Source organism: Prionailurus bengalensis, chromosome B4 (genome assembly GCF_016509475.1).
Source record: "Prionailurus bengalensis isolate Pbe53 chromosome B4, Fcat_Pben_1.1_paternal_pri, whole genome shotgun sequence".
NCBI lineage: Eukaryota > Metazoa > Chordata > Mammalia > Carnivora > Felidae > Prionailurus > Prionailurus bengalensis.
In genome coordinates this window covers 115,721,628-115,745,563 of record NC_057358.1, presented here as the reverse complement: position 1 = coordinate 115,745,563, position 23,936 = coordinate 115,721,628, and the positions used below count along the sequence as shown (strand labels likewise).

Sequence of the window (23,936 nt, the reverse complement as noted above, 5' to 3'; positions counted from 1 at the left end):
TTCTCTATTGCCTGAGTTGTTACTGAATTTAGAATACTGGCAACTTTTGTAGTGTTAGTAAGCAGAATTGGAAGCATACCAGAGAGTTGCATGTATTCCTGGTTAGAAAGGTTGGTACTACATATATTCTTTAGACTGGTGTGTTGAACTATCATTGTAATATTATATATAACACATATAGTATCTATATTTAATTTATTATTGTTATTTTTAGGCATGAGTGAGCATATGTGTATGAGCAGGGAGGGATAAAAGGAAAGAGAACCTTAAGCAGGCCTACACCCAGTGTGGGTCCCTCCAAGGGGCTTGATCTCACAACCTGAGATCATGACTTGAGCCAAAATCAAGAGTCAGATCTTTAACCAACTGAGCCACCCAGGCGCTCCTATCATTGTACTATTTGATCGAACCTTAAGTTATTGTACTAAATATTCAAATAATCTTTTATCTACTTTGAATTCATCCTGTCTGGCTTTCAGGAGGCTATTTTCTATTTTACTGTAGAGTTAATTTTTAAAAATTAATTACGTTTTGAAAGGTGTACTACGTTCTTAAATATTAGTTTTTTAAGCCCAGAGGGCAAAAGTGTTGATGTACTATTCATTTTTATTATTATGAGAATCAGTGAGGAAATAAGGTTAATTGAATGATAATTTGCTTTATTGGCACTTTCTTAAGAATGTACTGATTCTGTATATAAGATTCTTGTCATAAAATTTTTTTTCAGGGTTTATTTATACTTATGTTAAGCTTATTTTTTACTTTTTAGAATGGCTTTCAATATAATGCAATTTAAAATTATATTTGCAAAAGCGATTTTTGGAGTAAGTACAAATTTCATTTATAAACTTGTCTGTCATAAATTGCAATCTTTTAATTTAGGAAGTGGAAAAGTATAGAACTGAATATAATAAACTCCGCTATGAACATACATTTCTTAAATCAGAATTTGAACACCAGAAAGAAGAATTTGCACGTCTTCTAGAAGAAGAAAAAATAAAATGTGAATCAGAGGTGAGTGACTATACTAGTTTAAGTCATTATCCTTCTAGACAGTAAAATTTTGTTTTTTGTAAATCCAAGTTAGAGTTGATTGCATAATTAAGTTTCATTAATTAATGGTGAAGTATTTGGCATGATTTTCATCTGCTCTGTAGTAATAGTTTTGTGTGTGTGAACATTCTTTTTGGCTATTAGATTTTCCTCTTTTTTTCCTCCTTTATTTTGCCCCAGTCAATGCAGATAGACAGTCCCTTTTCTCCCGTAGCCACAGAGACAGACTTCTTTTAACAAATATAGTTTGTTTATATCATTTTTTATGTGGCACTGTCCCCCTCTACTTTTTGGGACCAAACCACATCCAGGAGAGCCCCGACTATCAGCCCATGTACCTTGTTTCTACTGAGAGAAATAAGGGATTTATACTTTATGGTGTGCCCATCACATTCAAGAAGTGAAATTTGTTCTTTCTGACATCTACAACTGCAGAATTTTCTTTCTGCTGCCTACTCTTTCTCTATTGTTTGGTCAGCCTTTCTACTAATTTTAGTGTTTTGTCTCCTAATTTTGCCAAAAACGAGACAATGTGTTTATCATTCTTTATGTAGTTTTTACATGATTTTTTTCAGGATGGAAAGAAATACCAATTTTGTCCTGCTATATTCAAATAAGATAATGCTGGTTGAATTTGTTAAAAAAAAAAAAAAAGGCTTGGTATCTGCAATTATGTGAAACATTCTGTGTACAAACACATCTGCATTATGTATTTATTTTGTTGTCTTTATTTGGAATTAAGAATTAGAATATACTCACCTTCCTTAACCAATTTCTAACTGGATCAAACTGATCTATTTTTAATCAGTGAGCATACTGTTCCATGATTGTTTGATGTGTAAGAAGCTCTATGAACATTGGATCGTTTGAGTCCACTGATGATACAGTACTAGAAAACTATAAATACTTATATAATAGCCTTTTTTATTAAAAAATTCTTTACAACTTTAAATGCTTTGTTCACATATAATCTTACTTTTGTTATAATAGTGAGATAGGACAGGACTGTATTATTTTATCCATTTAAAGTGAGGACACTTGAAGGGTGCCTGGCTGGCCTAGTCAGTAGAGCATGCAACTAAATAATAAAATCTAAAATAATAAATCTAAAATCTAAAATAAGAAAATCTAAAAAAAAAAAAAAAGGACACTTGAAGCACAAGATAAGCAACTTGAGCAAAGTGACATAGAAGGTCAACAGCCAAGTTTACAGTAGAACTCAGGCACCCCAACTATCAGCCCAAAGTTTTTAAAGTTTGAAATTACCAATGATTTGAAGTTGACAAACCAATTAGGAGCCATCCACCAACTAATTTTGTCAAGAGATCTGTCAATCTATACTCCTTATGATGATGAAAGGTTTTGCATCTGTAATTTTGACAGACCTAAAGGAATTACATTTAAAAATTTTCTTGTGGAAAATAGGAATTAAAGATTTCCAGCCTAAAATGTAGGTTTAGTGTATTGAAGAGTAACCACTGAGGTTAAGGATACTGGTGCTTTATGTTACACTCTGCATTTCAAATCTAATGTTGATGTTTATCTGGTAGTGATTATTTATATTCTCTATTTTCTAAGTTTTATTGTTTTTCTAAAGGATGAAACCTGCATCTGAAATCTGATGACTAATCTATTTTTCACCCTTGAAAGATCAAATAATATTCACTAAAATTTTCAAGGGGTCAGTGGTGTCATTAATTTTCCTAGTTTAAATGTCTTAGGACATTGTTAGAAATCTGAAGATAAACAGCTAGCTTAGAAGCCATAATTAACAGAGACTAGAAGAGTAAAACTTTCCAATAAGACCAAAGTACTTCCCAATTGATTATTCAGGGACAGTATTAATTAGTGGATAATTGGATATGCTCTTTCATTCCATCACTTTATACTCCAGTTTCTATATACAAGAATAGTAAAACCTAGTGCTATGATTGTAGATCAGGAGACAGGAGTAAAACTTCAAAGTGAAGACGACTCTTGCCATCTTCCAATTTTACAATTTAAACTGGCATAAAATATATTAGTTTGTACTAAAAATAATTGGCTTTTCTTGTGTTAATTAAGGATTCACACAGTACCTATGCATTTCCACTTCTACAGGTAAAAGAAGTGACTGAATATTCTTTACTGTGTTGGTGCTTATATGAATAGGAAGATTCTGTTAGTGTTTTCATGAGAAGGCCTCCTGTGATTCACATTTCCCTCATGATATTCTGAATTAAAAGGAATCTATTAAAGTAGATGTCTTTATCTTATGAATAAGATAATGTCATGATGTTTCAATGCATTTGGCTGTAAGTACATACTAAGTCTAGACTACCTACAGATGCAATTCTGAAGTTGCCTATATAGGCATTGTTTAAAGTGATATGCTGTGTTTTCATTATGTTATTTTGTGTCTAATTTTATATTCTGCAAATAGTAATGAAGAACAATACAAAGGGTTTTAGGTACAGGTGATTATACTGGTTGACTGAAAGAGTGAAAGAAGCAAGAGTAATTCAGTGAGGAAGTATGATGTTGAGAGAGGGGCAGTGAGCACTGCATCATATAAAAAACTTTAGAGTGGCAATATACAATGACAGGCCCCTGAGATTATTCCATCAGGCTCTCCAGACTGAGCTCTACCTTGGCTTTTATTGGGCTGATAAGATGCTCAATTTCCTGTGACAAAAAGAATTTTTCTGGGTCCCTATTACCACAGGCTATTTTTTTCTTTTTTCTTTTTCGTTTTTGTTTTAAATCAAATTACTTTATTGTCAGTGTTAGATTTTCAGTGTAATTTATAATAGCATTCACATAATACCCTATGTTTCATTTTTGGCAGATTTATACAGTGTAGTCTTGGCTTTGGGAGTAGATTCCCGTGATTCATCACTTATATACAACACCCAGTGCTCATCCCGATAAGTGCCCTCCTCAGTGCCCATCTCTCATTTTCCCTGCTTCAACCCCCCACCCCCATCAACCCTCAGTTTGTTCTCTATTTACAAGTTTCTTATGGTTTGCCTCCCTCTCTGTAACTTATTTTTCCTTCCCCTATGGTTTTCTATCAAGTTTCTCAAATTCCACATATGAGTAAAAAATAAGATATCTGTCTTTTTCTGACTTATTTCACTTAGCATAATACCTTCCAGTTCCATCGACATTAGATTTCATTCTTTTTCATTGCTGAGTAGTATTCCAGTGTGTGTGTGTGTGTGTGTGTGTGTGTGTGTGTGTACACCACATCTCCTTTATCTATTCATCAGTTGATGGACATTTGGGCTCTTTCCATAATTTGGCTGTTGTTGAAAGCACTGGTATAAACATTGGGGTACATATGCCCCTATGAATCAGCACTCCTGTATCCATTGGGTAAATTCCTAGTGGTGCTATTGCTGGGTCATAGGGTAATTCTGTTTTTGATTTTTATAGGAATTCCACACTGTTTTCCAGAGTAGCTGCACCAGTTTACATTCCCACTGACAGTGCAAGAGGGTTCCTCTTTCTCCACATCCTTGCTAACATCTGTTGTTTCCTGAGTTGTTAATTTTAGCTACTCTGACCGGTGTGAGGCAGTATCTCAACATGATTTTGGTTTGTATTTCCCTGATAATGAGCAGTGATGAGCATCTTTTCATGTGTCTGTTAGCCATCTGGATATCTTCTTTGGAAAAGTGCCTATTCATGTCTTCTGCTCATTTCTTCACTGGATTATTTGTTTTTTGGGTGTTGAGTTTGGTAAGTTCTTTATACATTTTTGATACTAACCCTCTATCCAATATGTCATTTGTAATATCGTCTCCCATTCTTTTGGTTGCATTTTAGTTTTATTGATTGTTTCCTTTGCTGTGCAGAAGCTTTTTATCTTGATGAGGTCCCAATAGTTCATTTTTGCCTTTATTTCCCTTGCCTTCAGAGGCATGTCTAGTAAGAAGTTGCTGCAGCCAAAGTCAAAGAGGTTGTTACCAGTTTTCTCCTCTAGGATTTTGATGCTTTCCTGTCTCACACTTAGGTCTTTCATCCATTTTGAGTTTATTTTTGTGTATGGTGTAAGAAAGTGGTCCAGTTTCATTCTTCTGCCTGTTGCTGTCCAGTTCTCCCAGCACCATTTGCTGAAGAGACTGTCTTTTTTCCATTGGATACTCATTCCTGCTTTGTGGAAGATTAGTTGGCCATACCTTTGTGGGTCCATTTCTGGGTTCTCTATTCTATTCCGTTGGTCAATGTATCTGTTTCTGTACCAGTACCATACTGTCTTGATGATTGCAGCTTTGTAATATAGGCTAAAGTCCAGGATTGTGATGCCTCCAGCTTTGCTTTTTTTTTTTCAACATTACTTTGGCTATTCGGGGTCTTTTGTGGTTCCATACAAATTGTAGGATTGTTTGTTCTAGCTTGAGAAGAATGCTCTGCTATTTTGATTGGGATTGCATTGAATGTGTAGATTGCTTTGGGTAGTATCGACATTTTAACAGTATTTGTTCTTCCAATCCATGAGCATGGAATGTTTTTCCATTTCTTTGTGTCTTCTTCAATTTTTTTCATAAGCTTTGTATAGTTTTCAGCATACAGATCTTTTACCTTTTTGGTTAGGTTTCTTCCTAGATATTTTATGGTTCTTGGTGTACTTGTAAATGGGATTGATTTCATGATAGCTCTTTCTGTTGCTTCATTATTGGTGTATAGAAATGAAACTAATTTCTGTACAATTGATTTTATATCCTGCGACTTGACTATATTCAGTATCAGTTCTAGCAATTTTTTGGTGGCGTCTTTCGGGTTTTCCATTTAGAGTATCATGTCATGTATGAAAAGTGAAAGTTTGATTTCTTTGCCAATTTGGATGCCTTTTATTTCATTTTGTTGTCTGACTGCTGAGACTAGCACTTCCAACACTACATTAAACAACAGTGGTAAGAGGGGACATCCCTGTCGTGTTCCTGATCTCAGGGGGAAAGCTTTCAGTTTTTCCCCATCGAGGATATTATCTGTGGGCACTTCATATATGGCTTTTATGATGGTAAAGTATGTTCCTTCTATCCTGACTTTCTTGAGAGTTTTTATTAATTCTCAATAAAATTTTTGAATTTGATTTGCTAGTATCTTGTTGAGAATTTTTACACCCATGTTCATCAGGGATATTGACCTATAATTCTCCTTTTTAATGGGGTCTTTGAGAATGAAGGTAATGCTGGCTTCAGAGAATGAGTCTGGAGGCTTTCCTTCTGTTTCTATCTTTTGGAACAGCTTGAGAAGAATAGGTATTAACTCTGCTTTAAATGTCTGGTAGAATTCCCCTGCGAAGCAATCTGACCCAGGACTCTCTATTTGTTGGAAGATTTTTGATAACCAGTTCAACTTCTTTGCTGATTATGGGTCTGTTCAAATTTTCTATTTCTTCCCATTTGAGTTTTGGTTGTGTGTGAGTGCCTAGGAATTTGTCCATTTCTTCCAGATTGTCTAGTTTGTTGGCATATAATTTTTCATAGTATTCTCTAATAATTGTATTTCTGTGGTGTTGGATCTGATCTCTCCTTTTTCATTCATGATTTTATCTGTTTGGGTTGTCACTCTTTTCTTTGTGAGAAGTCTGGCTAGGGGTTTATCAATTTTGTTTATTCTTTCAAAGAACCAGGTCTCAGATTCATTGATCTGTTCTGTTTTTTTGCATTCTATATATTTTTAATTTCTGCTCTAATCTTTATTATTTCTCTTCTTCTGCTGGCTGTGGGTTTTCTTAGCTGCTCTGTTTCTAGTTCTTTTAGATGTGAGGTTAGATTCTGTGTTGGGATCTTTCTTGCTTCTTGAGATAGGTCTGGATTGCAATGTATTTTCCTCTTAGGACTGCCTTTGCTGCATCCCAAAGGGTTTGGACTCTTGTGTTATTTTCATTTGCTTCCATATATTTTATAATTTCTTTAATTTCCTGGTTGACCCATTCATTCTTTAGTAGGATGTTCTGTAACCCCCATGTATTTGGAGGCTCTCCAAATTTTTTCTTTGGTGGATTTTAAGTTTCATAGCATTGTGATCTGAAAATATGCATGGTATGATCTCAGTCCTTTTGTATTTGTTGAGGGCTGTTTTGTGACCCAGCATGTGATCTGTTTTGGAGAATGTTCCATGTGCACTTGAGAAGAATGTGTATTCTGCTTTTGGATGAAAAGTTCTGAATATATCTGTTAAGTCCATCTGGTCCAGTGTATCATTCATTCAAGACTATTGTTTCCTTATTGATTTCCTGCCTAGATGATCTGTCTAGTGCTACAATTGGAGTATTAAAGTCACCTACAATTACAGTATTATTATCAATACGTTTGCTTATGTTTGTGATTTATATATTTGGGATTTCCACGTTGGGGGCATAAACATTTACAATTGTTAGATTTTCTCGATGGATAGACCCCTTAATTATGATATAATGCCCTTCTTCATTTCTTGTTAGTCTTTGGTTTAAAATCTAGTTTGTCTGATATAAGTATGGCTACTCTGGGTTTCTTTTGACATCCAGTAGCATTTTCCATCCCCTCACTTTGAATATTTATGTGTCCTCAGGTCTAAAATGAGTCTCTAACGGGTAGCATATAGATGGATCTTGGGTTTTTTTAATCTGTTTTGATACCCTGTGTCTTTTGATTGGGTCATTTAGTCCATTTACAGTCAGAGTAATTATTGACAGTTAGGGATTTAGTGTCATTGTGTTATCTGTAGGTTTTTGTGCCTGTAGTGATGTCTCTGGTCCTTTGTGATCTTTGCTACTTTCCACTCACAGAGTTCCCCTCAGGATCTCCTGCAGGGCTGGTTTAGTAGTTATGAACTCCTTTAGTTTTTGTTTGTCTAGGAAAGCTTTTATCTCTCCTTCTATTCTGAATGACAGCCTTGCTGGATAAAGGATTCTTGGCTGCATATTTTTCCTATTTAGCGCATTGAATATTTCCTGCCACTCCCTTCTGGCCTGCCAAGTTTCAGTGGACAGGTCTGCTATTACCCTTATGTGTCTACCCTTGTAGGTTAAGGCCCATTTGTCCCTAGCTGCTTTCAGAATTCTCCCTTTATCTTTGTATTTTGCCAGTTTCACTATGATATATTGGTGATCAGTTTTTGTTGATTTTGAAGGGAGTTCTTCGTGGCTTCTGGCCTTGGATGTCTGCTTCCTTCCTCACATTAGGGAAGTTCTCAGCTATAATTTGTTCAAATAAACTTTCTGCCCCCTTGTGTCTCTCTTCTTCTTCTGGAACTCCTATGATAGGGATATTACTATGTTTTCATTGAATCACTTAGGTCTCTAATTCTCCCCTTGTAGTCTAATAATTTCCTGTCCCTCTTTTTCTCAGCTTCATCATTTTCCATAATTTTATCTTCTACTTCACCTATTCTCCCCTCTGCTTCTTCCATCCTTGCTGTCACTGCATCTAGTTTATTTTGCATCTCATTTACAGCATTTTTTTTTCTTAATTTTTTAATGTTTGTTTATTTTTGAGAGAGAGAGAGAGGCAGATTCTGGAATAGTGCCACCTCCTTCCCACAGTACTCAAGGGAAGGTATTGCTCTCTCCCAGAGCGCCCGCCTTTCTGCTGAGATCGCTACCGAGCCTCAGGGCTGGCTCCCCTCCCCCCAAGGCACACGAGTGTGCACATAGCTCTGGTCCGGAGAAAGTTGCACAACCCTGAAAACGCCCATCTTCACTCCTAAGGCTGTTTGCAAGGTAGAAACTGGCTCTCTCTTATTTATTTTTGAGAGAGAGAGACAGATCGTGAGTGGGAGAGGGGCAGAGAGAGAGGGAGACACAGAATTGGAAGCAGGCTCCAGGCTCTGAACTGTCAGCACAGAACCCCACACTGGGCTCTAACTCAAGAACCGTGGGATCATGACCTGAGTCGAAGTGGGATGCTTAACTGACTGAGCCACTCGTGTGCCCCCATTTACAGCATTTCTTAAATTTTTTTTTTTTTAACATTTATTCATTTTTGAGAGTGAGAGAGACAGAGCACAAGTGGGGGAGGGGCCAAGAGAAGGAGACACAGAATCCGAAGTAGGCTCCAGGCTCCGAGCTGTCAGCACAGAGCTGGACGCGGGGGCCCGAACTCCTGGACCACGAGATCATGACCTGAGCCGAAGTCAGACGCTCAACTGACTGAGCCACCCAGGCGCCCCTTTACAACATTTCTTAATTCATCGTGACTACTTCTTAGGTCTTTTATATCTGCAGCAATTGATTCTCTGCTATCTTCTATGCTTTTTTCAAGCTGAGCTATTAGTCTTATGGCTCTTATTCTAAATTCATGTTCACATATATTGTTTATATCTGTTTTTGAGCAACTCTCTGGCTGTTATTTCTTCCTGGAATTTTTTTTTTTTTTTTGAGGAGAATTCTTTGGTTTCATCATTTTGGCTGGTTTTCTGTCTTTTACATGTTTTAATACCTTGTTGTGCATCCTGCACCTGTGAGTACTACTATATTAAAAAGGGGTCATAAAGTGCCAGGGCCTGGCACTTTAGGAAGTGTTTTTGGAGTGTGTTGCATGCACTTTGTTGTTGTGTCTCTGGTTGCTTGATCTCCCTTTTCATAGAGGTGGTTTTGACCTTCCACCAGGTGTGCTGTGATTTATTCGTTGAAGTAACCCTGGAAAAAATGATAAAAGGGGTGGGGGGTTGAAGAGGCCTTATCCCATACAAAGAGAGAAATGAGAGGGGCAAGAAAAAAAGACCAGGTAGAGAATCAAAGAAACTATAATGCTTAATTTAGAGAGAGAGAGAGGAAAATAAAAAGGAGATACGGAAAAGGTGTAAAAAGAATAGAGTAAAAATGCCTGACTAAACAAACAACCAGAACAGAGAAAGAAGAAGAAGAAAAAAAACATACGTACAAATAAAAAGAATTGACCAAAAATCAGATTAGAAAATGCAAAACTGCAGGGCAGTTGTCTGTCGGTGCTTTGGACCCAGTGGCTGTGCTGGTCTGGAGGAGAGGCTGTCTGCTTCTGTCAGTCTCACTCCATAAATAAGCAGTTACCAGGTATGGAGGGGCAGGGTTTGGTGTAAGTGGGTCCTGCCTCCACTGGGGTCTGCCGACCTGTTCCCTGAAACCCCACCATGTTGGTGATGAGGAGAAAAATGACCACACCCCAGTTTCTCCTCCCCCGCCCAGATATCTCAAACCACGCTGTTCAGGCAGCCCTCCCAGAGCCGCACAGCCAGCTGGCTTGTCCTGGGCCACAGTCTTCTTTGCCTCCTAGGTGCTTGGCTGAGACTCAAACCTGATATCTTTTTTTTTTTTTTTTAAAATTTTTTTTTTTGTTTTCAACGTTTATTTATTTTTGGGACAGAGAGAGACAGAGCATGAACGGGGGAGGGGCAGAGAGAGAGAGGGAGATACAGAATCAGAAACAGGCTCCAGGCTCTGAGCCATCAGCCCAGAGCCTGACGCGGGGCTCGAACTCACGGACCACGAGATCATGACCTGGTTGAAGTCGGACGCTTAACCGACTGCGCCACCCAGGCGCCCCTCAAACCTGATATCTTTAAGGATTCTGCTCTGCACGGGCCGGATTCTGAAATAGTGTCACTCTGCCCAGTCATCAAGGGGCCTCTGGCTGGCACCTGCAGGGTCTTTTGTCCTTGGAGGGGCAATATACCCCCTTCCTACAGTACTCAAGGGAAGGTACTGCTCTCTCCCAGTGCATCTCCCCTTTCCACTGAGATCACTATGGAGCCTCAGGGCCGGCATCCCTCCCTGCCATGTGCACATAGCTCTGGTCCGGAGAAAGTCGCACAACTCTGAAAACTCCCATCTTCGCTCCTGAGGCTTTTGCAAGGTAGAAACTGGCTCTCTCCGGACCTTTTGTTCTCTGGTGCATGGTCTGGAGAGGTTTTTCTCTTGTCCAGTTACAGCCCCACACTTCCACACCCTTTCTCTTCCTTTTGTCTCTCCACCGAAGGGGTTTCCCCCACTCTGTGACTGAGACAATTGTTTTATCTCTCCCAGTTTGCAAACACACAGCTCTGTCCCACCAAGCTGTCTCTGTACACCTGTGGATAGGTTTTCGTCAGTCTGTATCCTGGATTCCTGGAATTCCAAGTGTTCTGACTGCAATACTGCTGTATTTGAGGGAGGGGGGAAATTCTGGTTTCCCTGCTTCTCTGCCTTCTTGACTCCTGGCCTCTTTTTTTCTTTTTTTTAAATGTTCATTTATTTATTTTGTGCATGCGAGAGAGTGAGTAGGGGAGGGACAGAGAGAGAGAGAGAGAATCCCAAGCAAGCTCTGTGCTGTCAGTGTAGAGTCCATGTGGGGCTCGATCTCACAAACCATGAAATCATGACCTGAGCTGAAATCAAGAGTTGGGCATCTAACCCACTGAGCCACCCAGGGTGCCCCCACAGGCTATTTTTTTTTTTTTCTTACAACACTGGTAGCACAGAACTGGCAGTGATTTCCTCGTTTTGTTCTTTATCCTGACACATGTATCTTAAAACACTTCTTTTTTGTCGTGGTATGTTCTGAAGTCCTAGTTGGCCCATATGGCTCCTTTATCTAAAATATTCCAAGTTCTCTAACTTGTAGCCTTCTCAGATTACTATGAACCATGTTACAATAGGCAAAAATCTCCCAAATTAAAACTAAATTACCTCACAGTGGGAATTCTCTGGGATTGACTTTTGCAACATTTTAGAAGGGCTTTGTGAAATTTTACTCATTAAAATTCTTTGTGTGGATGCAGTTTAGAATATCTCAAAAACTAAACTTTTTATATCTAAAATTTTTAATGTCTAAGATGTTTATTTAATGTGACATTGAGAACTGACTGAACTGAACTGTGTGCCTTAGTGTTCTCATCTGTAAAATGGTGTTAACTGTAGTTCCTATCTCATGGAGCTGTGCGATTTAATAAATTACGACCTGTAAAGTGCTTAGATGAGTACCTAGTGCCTAGCACAGTAAATTCCAGCTATTGTCATCGTTTGAATTTGCATGTACTCACATCTTTTGAGTCCTTTAGCATGCTGGAGTTTCAGTGTCAGGTCTGTACTTGAAACCATGTAAATAGTTCCAAGGCATCTCTCATTTTACTTCCTGCGCTTCCCACCTTCATCTCACTCCTAGCACTCTGACTGCTCTGCTTGCAGGCACTCTGTGTCCTTACAGCATGTGTTTTGTTATCCCTATTCTCTTGTTCAGTCTGAGTAAAATTATTTAAAAAAAAATTTTTTTTAATGTTTATTATTAGAGAGAGAGAGCAAGCAGGGGAGAGGCAGAGTGATGGAGACACAGAATTGGAAGCAGGCTTCAGGCTTTGAACTGCCAGCGCAGAGCCTGGTGCGGGGCTCGAACCCACAGATTGCGAGATCATGACCCGGGCTGAAGTTGGCTGCCCAACCGACTGAGCCACCCAGGCACCCCAGAGTAAAATTATTTTTAAGACATAGTGAACATCATCTCTTTTCCCTACAGTTCTTGAACCTCATTCCCTAATCTTTCTGTAACTGTGTCTGGAGGTAAGTACATAGTTCTGAGAATTGCTTTTTCCCTGTGACTATCTTTCTCTTACTAGGAGAAAGTAGGGGTATAAGGAAAGGAAACCATAACATCCAAAATTGGATTAAAATATGAGCTTTAGATTTGTAAATAATTTAAGTGTTACTTTCTTAGTAAAAAAATAAATGACAAAATATGTTTGTATTCCATCACTAATTTGGGAAAAATTAATTCTAGTACATAAAGGGGAAGAGGAGAAACTTAGAATTGTAGAAATATAAAAAGGTGAACTAACTTGATTTTAAAAACTGAGATCTAAGAACCTGAAACTTCGCGTGCAGAATATTTACCATAATGCCTGACACACAGTAAATGCTCAAATTAATGATATTATTACTGTTAGTACCTGGCAACATTAATCATAGCACTAATTATCAAAATAAATGTAGCAGATATTTTAAAATAGATTTCAGATTTGTAAATGACAAACTGTAGAATTTGAAGAAGTGAAATACATAGAGGGAAGATGTAAATTCATACTTACTTCATTGAGAGTCATTTTATATACTTATTTGAATTCTGTCATATGTAGGAATTAGATAATCATTGTTCCCATTTTATAAGTGAGGAAACACTCATTTATGAGAAAACATTCATGAAGCAATGAGAGACTAGTCCAAGGTTATAAAGCTAGTAGGTGGTAGAACCATGATTCAGATCTAGGTAGTCTGGGAGTTTCTGGCCATAATAGGGACTGAATTTTTCTTAAGGCCTTCACTAAAAACTGACACAGAATATGGGAAACAGTGGTGTGCAGACTGGAAAGCATGTAGTACAAGGCAGTGATCCCTGAAGGAAGGAAAAAAATGAAATAATCTCTACAATTGGCCCATATTATGTCCATCAGAGTGGAAAGGCTTTAATGCATGGTGCATTGAGTAGAAGATTCAGAAGGGTTTTACTTCAGTGGTGAAGCCAAATTAGCCCCACACTAAAGGGTACTCTGGCTCTCCCTAACAAGTGTAAAAGCAAGGTCTAAAAGTATTAAACTATTTCTAAGTAATCTAAAAGCATAACACAATGAATATTTTAAAGTATGTAAAGGAATCCAAAAGTATCTAGTACTGAAACAAACAAACAAAACCCCGTAAAATTCACAATGTCTGACATCTAATAAAAAATGACTGGGCAGCCCAGATTGGTTCATAAGTTATGGGTTCCTAATAAAACATTTAAGGAAGAAATTATGTCAGGTCTCTGCAGTCTTTTACAGAAAATAAAGTCAGAGGTAATATTTCTTAACTCATTCTGAGAGGCCAGATACCTAATACCTAACCTAATACCTAAACCAACCTAATACCTAATATCTAAATCAAAGACAACAAAACAAAACAAAAACTATAGACCACTGTCTCTCATGAACAAAGATTTCAAGAATCATGAACAAAATATTAACAAATCAAATACAATACTGTATAAAAAGAATAACACACTGGGAACAAGTATGTTTTTTTTTATTTTTTTTTATTTTTTAACGTTTATTTATTTTTGAGACAGAGAGAGAGCATGAATGGGGGAGGGTCAGAGAGAGAGGGAGACACAGAATCTGAAGCAGGCTCCAGGCTCTGAGCTGTCAGCACAGAGCCTGACGCGGGGCTCGAACTCACGGACCGTGAGATCATGACCTGAGCCGAAGTCGGACGCTTAACTGACTGAGCCACCCAGGCGCCCCAACAAGTAGGTTTTATGCCAGCCATGGAAACCTGGCTGAACATTACAAAATGAATTAATGTAATTTGTCACATCAACAGGCCAAAAAAGAAAAATCAAATGATTGTATCAGTTGATGCAGAAAGAACGTTTGACAGAATCCAGCATCCACTCATGATAAAAACTCTCAGCAAACTAGGAAGAGAGGGGAACTACCTTAACTTGTTAAAGAACATCTACAAAAACCCTACTGCTAACATCATACTTAATGATGAGAAACTTAGAGCTTTCCCACTGAGGGAACAATGAGGCAAGGATATCCTTTTACCACTCCTTTTCAGTACTGGGAGTCTTATTCAATACAGTAAGACAAAAGAAAAGACTTACAAATTTGGTAGAAATAAAACTTTTTTCGATTATCTATGTAGAAAATCTGAAACAGTGAACAAAAAACTCTTGAAAACTAGTAAGCAGTTACAGTGAAGTTGCAGGATAATGTACAAAAGACCATCACTTTCTGTGTAATAGGAATGATGAGGTAGAATTTGAAATGAAAAACACAGTATCACTTGTGTTAGCATCCCCCAAAGGGAAATACTTAGATACAAACCTGAAAAAAATGTAGATCTATATGAAGAAAACTACAAAACTGGTGAACAAAATTAAAGAACTACATAAATGGATAGTAGATAGGAAGACAATGTCAGCATGTCTGTTCTTCCCAACCTGGTCTATAAATTCAGTGCAATCCCAGTCAAAATGTCAGCAAGTTACTGTGTTGATCTCAACAAACTGCTTTTGAAGTTTATAGAGAGAAACAAAAGACCCAAAATAGCCAACACAATATTAAAGAACAAGGTCAGAAGACTGACACTGTCTGACATCAGGATTTACTATAAAGCTGTTATAATTAAGACTGTGTCCTACTGGCAGAAGAATAGACAAATAGATCCATAGAACAGACCAGAGAGTCTAGATACAGACCCATACAGATAGAGCCATTTGGTCTTTGATAAGGAAGAAAAGGCAGAATGGAGAAAAAGTCTTTTCAACAAGTGGTACTAAAACAACTGTAAATGCACATGCAAAGAAAAAAAAAAATCTAGACACAGACCATACACCTTTCACAAAAGTAACTAAAAGTAGTTCTACTTTTAGACCTAAATATAAAACTTAAAATTATCAAACTACCAGAGGATAACATAGGGGAAAACTTAGATGACCTTAGGTTTGGTGATGACTTTTTAGATACAATACCAAAAACATGATATATGAAAGGAGTAATTGGGAAGTTAGACTTTATTAAAATTAAAACATCTGTGAAAGACATTGTAAGGAGATTAAGAAGAGAAGCCATTGACTGGTAGAAAATATTTGCTAAAGGAACACATGATAAAGGACTGTTATTCAGATTATACCAAGAATTAATAAAACTCCACAATAAGAAAAAAACCTAGTTTAAAAATAGGCCAAGCACTTTAATAGACCTTTCACTGGAGAAGATCTACACATGCAAAATAAGTGTATGAAAAGATGTTAAACAATGTATGTTATTAGCGAATTGCAAATTAAAACAAGATAGCACAAGACACTCATGAGAATGGCCAGATCCAAAACACTGGTGATACTAATTGCTGGTGACAATGTGGAGCAGCAAAAGGACTTGCCAGCATTACTGGTGGGAATGCAAAATGGTACAGCAACTTTAGAAGACAGTTTGACAGTTTCTTACAAAACTAAACATAATCTTACCATGAGTTGCAGCAGCCATTCTTCTTGATATTAAAAGAATTGAGAATTTATTTCTGTACAACCACCTGTGCACAGTTGTTTCTAGCAGCTTTATTCCTACTTGCCAAAACTGCAAAGCAGTGGATATGTCCTTCAGTAGGTGAATGGTTAAATGAACTGTGGTACATCCGGACGTGATCAGATATGGAGGAACCTTTATTACATACTACTAAGTGAAAGGAGCCAATCTGAAGAGGCTGTATATACTGTAGTATTCCAAATGTATGACATTAAGGAAAAGGGAAAACTATGGAGACATTAAAAATATCATTGGTTGTCAGGGATTAGGGGAGAGGGAGGGATGAACAGGTGGAACACAGAGGATTTTTAGAACAGTGACACTATTCTGTGTGATATTAAAATGGTGGGTACATGCCAGTATACATTTGTCAGTATCCATAGAAGGTACCACACAGGAGTGAGCCCTAATGTTAACTATAAATTTTTGGTCGTAATGTGTATTACTATATGTTTGTGAGTAGTAACAAATCTACTCCTCTGATGTGAGATGCTGATAGTGGTGGAGGCTGTGGGTATGTGGGGGTAGGGACATATGGGGACTCTCTCTGTATTTTCTGCTTAGTTTTGATGTAAACCTAAAACTGCTCTAAAATGCAAAGACCTTTTTTTTTTTATAAAGACTTTAAAAAAAAAGTTTCAGTGTAATTAACTTACAGTGTTATATTAGTTTAAATGTACAATATAGTGATTCAGCAATTCTGTATATCACTCAGTGGTCATCATGATAAGTGTACTTTTAATCCCCTTTACCTATTTTACCCCCCCCCCCCCCACCTCCCCTCTGGTAACCTCCAGTTCTCTGTAGTTAAGAGTCTATTTTTTTTTTTGTCTCTTTTCTTCTTGTTCATTTGTTTTGTTTCTTAAATTCCACATATGAGTGAAATCATATGGTATCTGTCTTTCTCTGACTTATTTCACTTAGCATTGTACCCTCTGGATCCATCCATGTTGCTGCAAATGACACTATTTCATTCTTTTTTATGACTGAGTAACACTCCATTGTGTGTGTGTGTGTATACACATGAAATCGTCTTCATTCATATATCAATGGACGCTTGGGTTGCTTTCATAATTTGGTTATTGTAAATAATGCTGCAATAAACATAGGGGCTCATATATCTTTTCAAATTAGTGTTTTCATATTCTTTGGGTACATATCCAGTAGTGCTGTCACTGGATCGTATGGTAATTCTGTTTTTAATTTTTTGAGGAACCACCATACTGTTTTCCACAGTGGCTGCACCGGTTTGCATTCCTGCTGACAGTGCTTGAGGGTTCCTTTTTTCTACATCCTCACCAACATTTGTGTCTTCATGTTTTTGATTTTAGCCATTCTAACAGGTGTGAGGTGGTATCTCACTGTGGTTTTGATTTGCATTCCCTAATGATGAATGATGTTGAGCATCTTTTCATGTGTCTGTTGGCTATCTGTATGTCTTCTTTGGAGAAATATCTTCTCATGTCTTCTGCTCATTTTTAATTGAATTATTTGTGGGTTTTTTGGTGTTAGGTTGTATATATACTTTATATATTTTGGATACTAACCCGTTACTGCATATGTCATTTGCAAATATCTTCTCCCATTCCATAGATTGTCTTAGTTTTTTTGTTTCCTTTGCTGTGCAGAAGCTTTTTATTTTGATGCCATCCCAATAGTTTATTTTTGCTTTTGTTTCCTTTGCCTCAGGAGACATATCTAGAAAAATGTTGCTATGGCCGATGTCAGAGAAATTACTGCCTGTCTCTCTCGAGGATTTTTTTTTACAGTTTCAGGTCTCACATTTAGGTTTTTAATTCAGTTTGAGTTTATTATTGTGTTTGTGTAAAGAAGGTGGTCTAGTTTCCTTCTTTTGCATGTAGCTGTCCAGTTTTCCAAACACCATTTGTTAAAGAGATTGTCTTTTTCCTATTGCATATTCTTTCCTCCTTTAAGATTAATTGACCATATAATTGTGGGTTATTTCTGGGCTGTCTATTCTGTTCTATCGATCTGTGTTTTGTTGTGTGTGTGTGCCAGTACCATACTGCTTTGATGACTGCAGCTTTGTAGGATATCTTCTAATCTGGGATTGTGATCCCTTCAGTTTTGTTCTTTTTTTTCCAAGATTACTTTGGCTATTCAGGGTCTTTTGTGGTTTCATAAAATTTTTAGGATTATTTGTTCTAGCTGGGTGAAAAATGTGATTGATATTTTGATTACATTAAATCTATGGATTGCTATGGATAGTATCAACGTTTTAACAATATTTGTTCTCCCAATCCATGAGCATGGAATAAAAACTTTTTAATTGACTGGACTTGCAGAGAAGCAGGAGAATTTATTTCATAATGAAGAAAAAGATCAATCAGCAGAAACAGATTTAGAAATTTCAGAATTAGTAGACAAAGTCATTAAATCATACCTTCAAGAAGTTAGGGGAAACCTTGAACATAATGAGAGAAAAATGGAAGACATTTTTAAGAAAAGATTCTCTTCAAAAATACAGCTGACCCATGGACAACAACTGCACAGATCCATTTATAAGCAGATTTTCTTTTTGATAGAGTACTGTACTATAAATATATTTCTCATAATTTTCTTAACATTTTTTTCCTCTAGGTTATTTTAAGAATATAGTATATATACATATAACTAGATACTAAATATATATCAGTTGACAGTTCATATTATTAGGGCTTCTGGTCAACAGTAGGCTCTTTATTAGCAGTTATGTTTTAGGGGAGCCAAAAGTTATACATGAGCTTTTTACTACAATGGGGGTTGGTGTCCCACCCCTCCGCTTTGTTCAAGGGTCAACAGTATAAGTGGAAAATAAACTGGAAGTGGATTAGACACTGCATTAGAAAAGATAATGGCTAAATTGAAGATTTTGCAAAAGTAACTCTCTAAGATGGAACAGAGAGAAAAAGTATAGGGAAAAAAAACCACTTAACACATAGTGGACAACATCAGATAATTCAAGTTTTAAAATGAGAAGGGAAGAACAGAAAAAAAATATGTATTTTTTAATATTTATTTATTTTTGAGAGAGAGACAGAGCATGGGTAGGGGAGGGGCAGAGAAAGGGGGAGACACAGAATCTGAAGCAGGCTCCAGGCTCTGAACCATCAGCACAGAGCCCAATGTGGAGCTCAAACTCATGAACAGTGAGTTCATGACCTGAGCTGAAGTCAGACACCCAACCGACTAAGACACCCAGGTGCCCCAGAAAAAAAACATTTGAAGTAATAATAGCTAAAGTTTTTGGATGTCATGAGAATTATAAATTCACAGATCCAAGACTCTCAATGAAACACATGCACAGAAAACACAAAGCTATACCAAGGATACATTGGTTCATATTACTTAATGTACTTAACTAGTGACAGACAGTAAATCTTAAAAAGAACCCAGAAAAAAAACAAAACAAAACACCCAGAAGACCTCCCAAAAAGATGGAGTAAATGTACTTTTCCCTGTTCGTCTTAGTAAGTAAAACAAAAAACTTTGGACATTATACATAAAACAAACATAGGATGCTGAAAGATGGAGAAAAGGCATACAAGCTAGAGGACCTTGGGATCCAAGGGCTGACTGGTATGTTCCCTGGGTTTTCATTTTGCCTCATGTTCTAGACTTGATGCTGAAGAACCTAGCAGTTTCGCATGGACAGTCAAAAGCCCCATCAGAGGCTATTCTCTCCAGGCAAAGCACTAGAATACTGCAGTAAAAAGCAGCCCCTTCCCAACCTAAACAAGCAAAGGCCAGTGGAGCACCTAGATTTCCATCTTCCCCAGGCTATAATGGAGAGACCTAATTTTCAGCCAAGATGATTACCAGAAAAGGCAAGGTAGGGACCCAGGACTTTCATCCACACTTGGCAATAACTAGGGCTTCCACCTTCCTGCCACACTGGCATTAGAGTTAACATTGGGAACCTAGATTTCCACTGCCTCAACTAGCAGTAATGAGGTGCTCCCCTCCCATCTCTGCTTGGGTCATGTCAGAAAAGGCTTAGTACAAAATCAGGACTTTCACTATTGTCCAGCCCTGGAGTGTAAATGGAAGCCACATTTGACTCTGTGGTGTCAGTGGAGGCCACGTGGGGAGCAATAAGTCATTCCTATCCCTGCCATCTAGGTTGCTATCCATGCACCTAGTAGGAGCTGGAACTCCTACTTCTATCCAGCATGGGTGTCATGAGGAGCTTCTCCCCACCCTTGGGTATCATAGAACTAACGTGGGGAATGTGGACTATTACATGCACTTGGTAGTAATGAGAGGTAATAATCCTTTCTCTGCCAGAGCCATGTTCTAAAAAGCCAGCTAAAATAAATAAGATCCAGAGTCTCCTAATACAATACCCCCAAAATCTAAATTTCAGTAGAAAATCACTTGTCATATGGAGAACCTGGAAGATCTCAAACTACATTAAAAAAGACAATAGATGTTAACATTGAGATGATAGAGATATTATTAGAATTGCCTGACAAAGATTTTAAAGCAGCCATGGTAGAAATGTTTTACTATATAATTATAAAGTTGAAACAAATGGAAAAAATAGAGTCTTAACAAGGAAACAGAAAATGTAAAGAACCAAATAAAAATTTTAGAACTGAAAAATATGACTATCGAACCCTCCCCCCCCCAAACAAAACAAAATACAAACCCTCAGTTGTTGGGCTTAACAGCAGAATGGAGGGGATAGAGGAAAGAATCTGTGAACTTGATGATAGAACATTAGAAATTACCCAGTCTGAACAAGCTACAGAAAGTGTATTAAATAACACAGAGAGCCATAAGTTCCTATGGACTATAAGAAAAGATCTAAGATTTTTGTCCTTGAAAAGACAAAGAGGGCATTGTTGAAAAAGTACTTGGAGAAATAAAGGCTGAAAACTCTCCAAATATGCTAGACACATACAGAATCAAGAAGCTGAGTGAGTATCAAACAGGATAAAACAAAAATAATCTACACTAAGAGACATTATAGTCAAGCTTATAAAAACTACAGGGAAGAGAATCTTATGAGCAGTAAGAGAAATGATACCTTACTTAAAGGGGGAAAACTATACCAAGACATTTCTCATCAAAAACCATAGAGGCCAAAAGGAAGTGCCACAACATTATCACGTGCAGAAGGGAAAGAAGTAACAACTCAATTATCCAGCAAAAAATGTCCTTCAGGAATGAAGAATAAATCAAGACATTCATAGAATAAGGAAAACTAAGACAACCTGTTGTCAGTAGTTCTATCCAAAAGAATGCCTATGGGAAATTCTCTAAACAGAAAGAAAACAGTAAAAGAATTAGCCTCAAAACATCAAGAAGGCTAAAAGAACACAGTAATCAAAACTATGAGTATATACAATAATTGTTCCTTTCTTGAATGAGTTTTCTAAATTTTGTTTGATGGTTAAAGCAAATGTTATAGTATTGTTTGATGTGGTTTTAAATGTATATACTGGAAATTAAGACAATTATAAACAAGGGCAAAGGACATAAAGAGAAGTAAAATTTCTAACTATAACTTCAACTGGTAAAATGAAACCAGTAGGCTATGATAAGGTATATCTAAGTAATTCCCAGAGCAACAACCAAGAAAGCTATACAAAGAGATATGCTCAGAAAATTATAGATAAATCAAGTGGAATCCTAAAAAAATGTTCAAGGACCCCACAGGAAGGCAGGAAAAAGGAAACAAACTTAGAACAAGAAATAGGGAAAAAAAACTGAAGCCATAAAATATTTATAGTCACAATAAAGGTAAATGGTGTACATATAAAAATTAAAAGAGATTGATGGAGTTGATGTTAAAAATGAAAGACCCAACTATATGCTGTCTATAGGAAACCTCAAAAATAACAATATAGGTAGTTAGTAATTAAAAGGATGGAAAATTATATGTCTTATAATAAAAGAAACATGAGTGGTTGTATTAATATCAGATAAAGTAGACTTAAGAGCAAAGAAAAGTATCTGAGGTGGAAGATTATATAATGATGGAAAATGTCAGTCTGTCATGAAGATGGGAATACTAAATGTGTATGAACCAAACAGAGCTGCAAAATACAGTAAGCAGAAACTAGTAGAACTAAAAAAAAAAAAAAAAGCTGAATCCATAATTATCGTTGGAGATTTGGCACCCTTGTTTCAACAATCGATAAAAAAAATTTGAATCAGTAAGAATGTAGAACTCAACAACACCATTAACCAACAGAATCCAATCAACATTTATAGAACACTCTACCCAACAAGAGCACCTAAACATGTTTTTCTTCAAGTGGCTATTAAGGGTATATCCAAACAGGCTATATCTTGGGCCATAAAATAAACCTCAACAAATTTATAAAAATTGAGATTATACAAAATGAATTCTCTAACCATAATAGAATCAAGCTAGAAATCAATATCAGAAAGATAGTAGGGAAATCCTCAGTTGGAAATGAAATGATACCCTTCAAATAATTCATAAGTCAAAGAGGAAATTTCAATGAAAACATATTAATAAAAAATAATTTTAAGAAATACGTTAGCCTGAATGAAAATGTGGATACAGCTAAAGTGTTGCTGAGAAAAAATGTATAGTGCTAAATATATTCATTAGAAAACAGGAGAAAAATATCAAATCAGTAATCTAAGCTCCCACCTTAAGAACCTAGAAAAAGATCAACATACACCCAAAATAAGTAGAGGGAAGGAAATAAGAAAGATAAGAGCAGAAATTGAAAACAAAAGAACAGTAGAGAAAATCAGTGTAGCAAAGAGCTGTTTCTTTGAAAAGATTAATAAAATTGACAAACCTCTAGCAAGACTGCCCAAAAAAAAAAAAAAAAAAAAAAAAGAGGGAAGGTACAGATTATCTATATCAGGAATGAAACCGAGACTATCACTACAGGTCTTGCACACATCAAAAGGTTAATAAGGTAATCTGGTGAACGGCTCTACCCAAACAAATTTGACAAACATGGATAAAATGGCTCAAAAGATACTACCGTAACTTACCCCATATGAAATAATTTGAATAGCCATATAACTATTAAGGAAACTTAATTCATATTAAAAACTCACCAAAAGAATGGTTTCCTTGGAGAATTCTACACAGTGTTTAAAGAAGAATGAAAACCAGTTCTATACATGTCTTACAGAAAATAAAAGAGGAGGGATGTTACCAGTTGGGGAAACAGTAAAGGGTACACAGAAACTCTGAGTTATTATTATATTTTTAATATTTATTTATTTTGAGACAGAGAGAGTGCACACAAGAGAACACAGGCATGAGCAGGGGAGGGGCAAAGAGAGAATCCCAAGCAGGATCTGCGCTGTCAGCACAGAGCCCAGTGTGGGACTCAATCTCAAAAACCATGAGATCATGACCTGAGCTGAAATCAATAGTTGGACAGTTAACCAAATGAGCCACCCAGGTGCCCCATGAATTATTTTTTACAATTGCATGTGAACCTACCATCATCTAAAAATAAAATTAAAAAAAAAATGTAAACAGGAAAAAGTTATAAAAGTAAGAATGACAACAGACTTCCTTTTGGAAATAATATAAGTCCAAAGACGGTAGAGAAATATCTTTAAAATACTAAACAAACAAACTTAGGCTGTTTGATTTCAGAACCTGTACTCTTAACCATTACTCTATGCTGCATCATAAAGATCATAAAAACAGAGATGGAGGGAACAATGAGATAGACTCCTTTTTCCTTTTTCGGAGAGGAAACTCCTGGTGAGTTAGAGTGGTACGACCATCCTTTGAAAAGAAGATAAACAACAACTGTTCCTAGTCCCAGATCTGTTTCTCGTTTCTGTTGTTTCCTTTACTTCAACAATTTTTTAAAAGTGAAATTGGTTAATACGTCATGTTTCCTGTCAGGTAAGCTTACATTCTAGAAGAGAATAAAGTAAATGTAGGG

At 36.8% G+C, this 23,936-nt stretch overlaps 1 protein-coding gene across 2 annotated transcripts in view; it reads left to right on the top strand.

The window, feature by feature from the left end:
- The window catches only part of CEP83 (centrosomal protein 83), a 121,844-nt gene that overhangs the window by 46,714 nt on the left and 51,194 nt on the right, over positions 1 to 23,936 (top strand). For both annotated transcript variants that reach the window (XM_043562117.1, XM_043562119.1), the window contains exon 5: positions 883 to 1,014. In XM_043562117.1, coding sequence (XP_043418052.1) covers positions 883 to 1,014 — 132 coding nt within the window. The remainder of the gene's footprint in view (positions 1 to 882; positions 1,015 to 23,936) is intronic.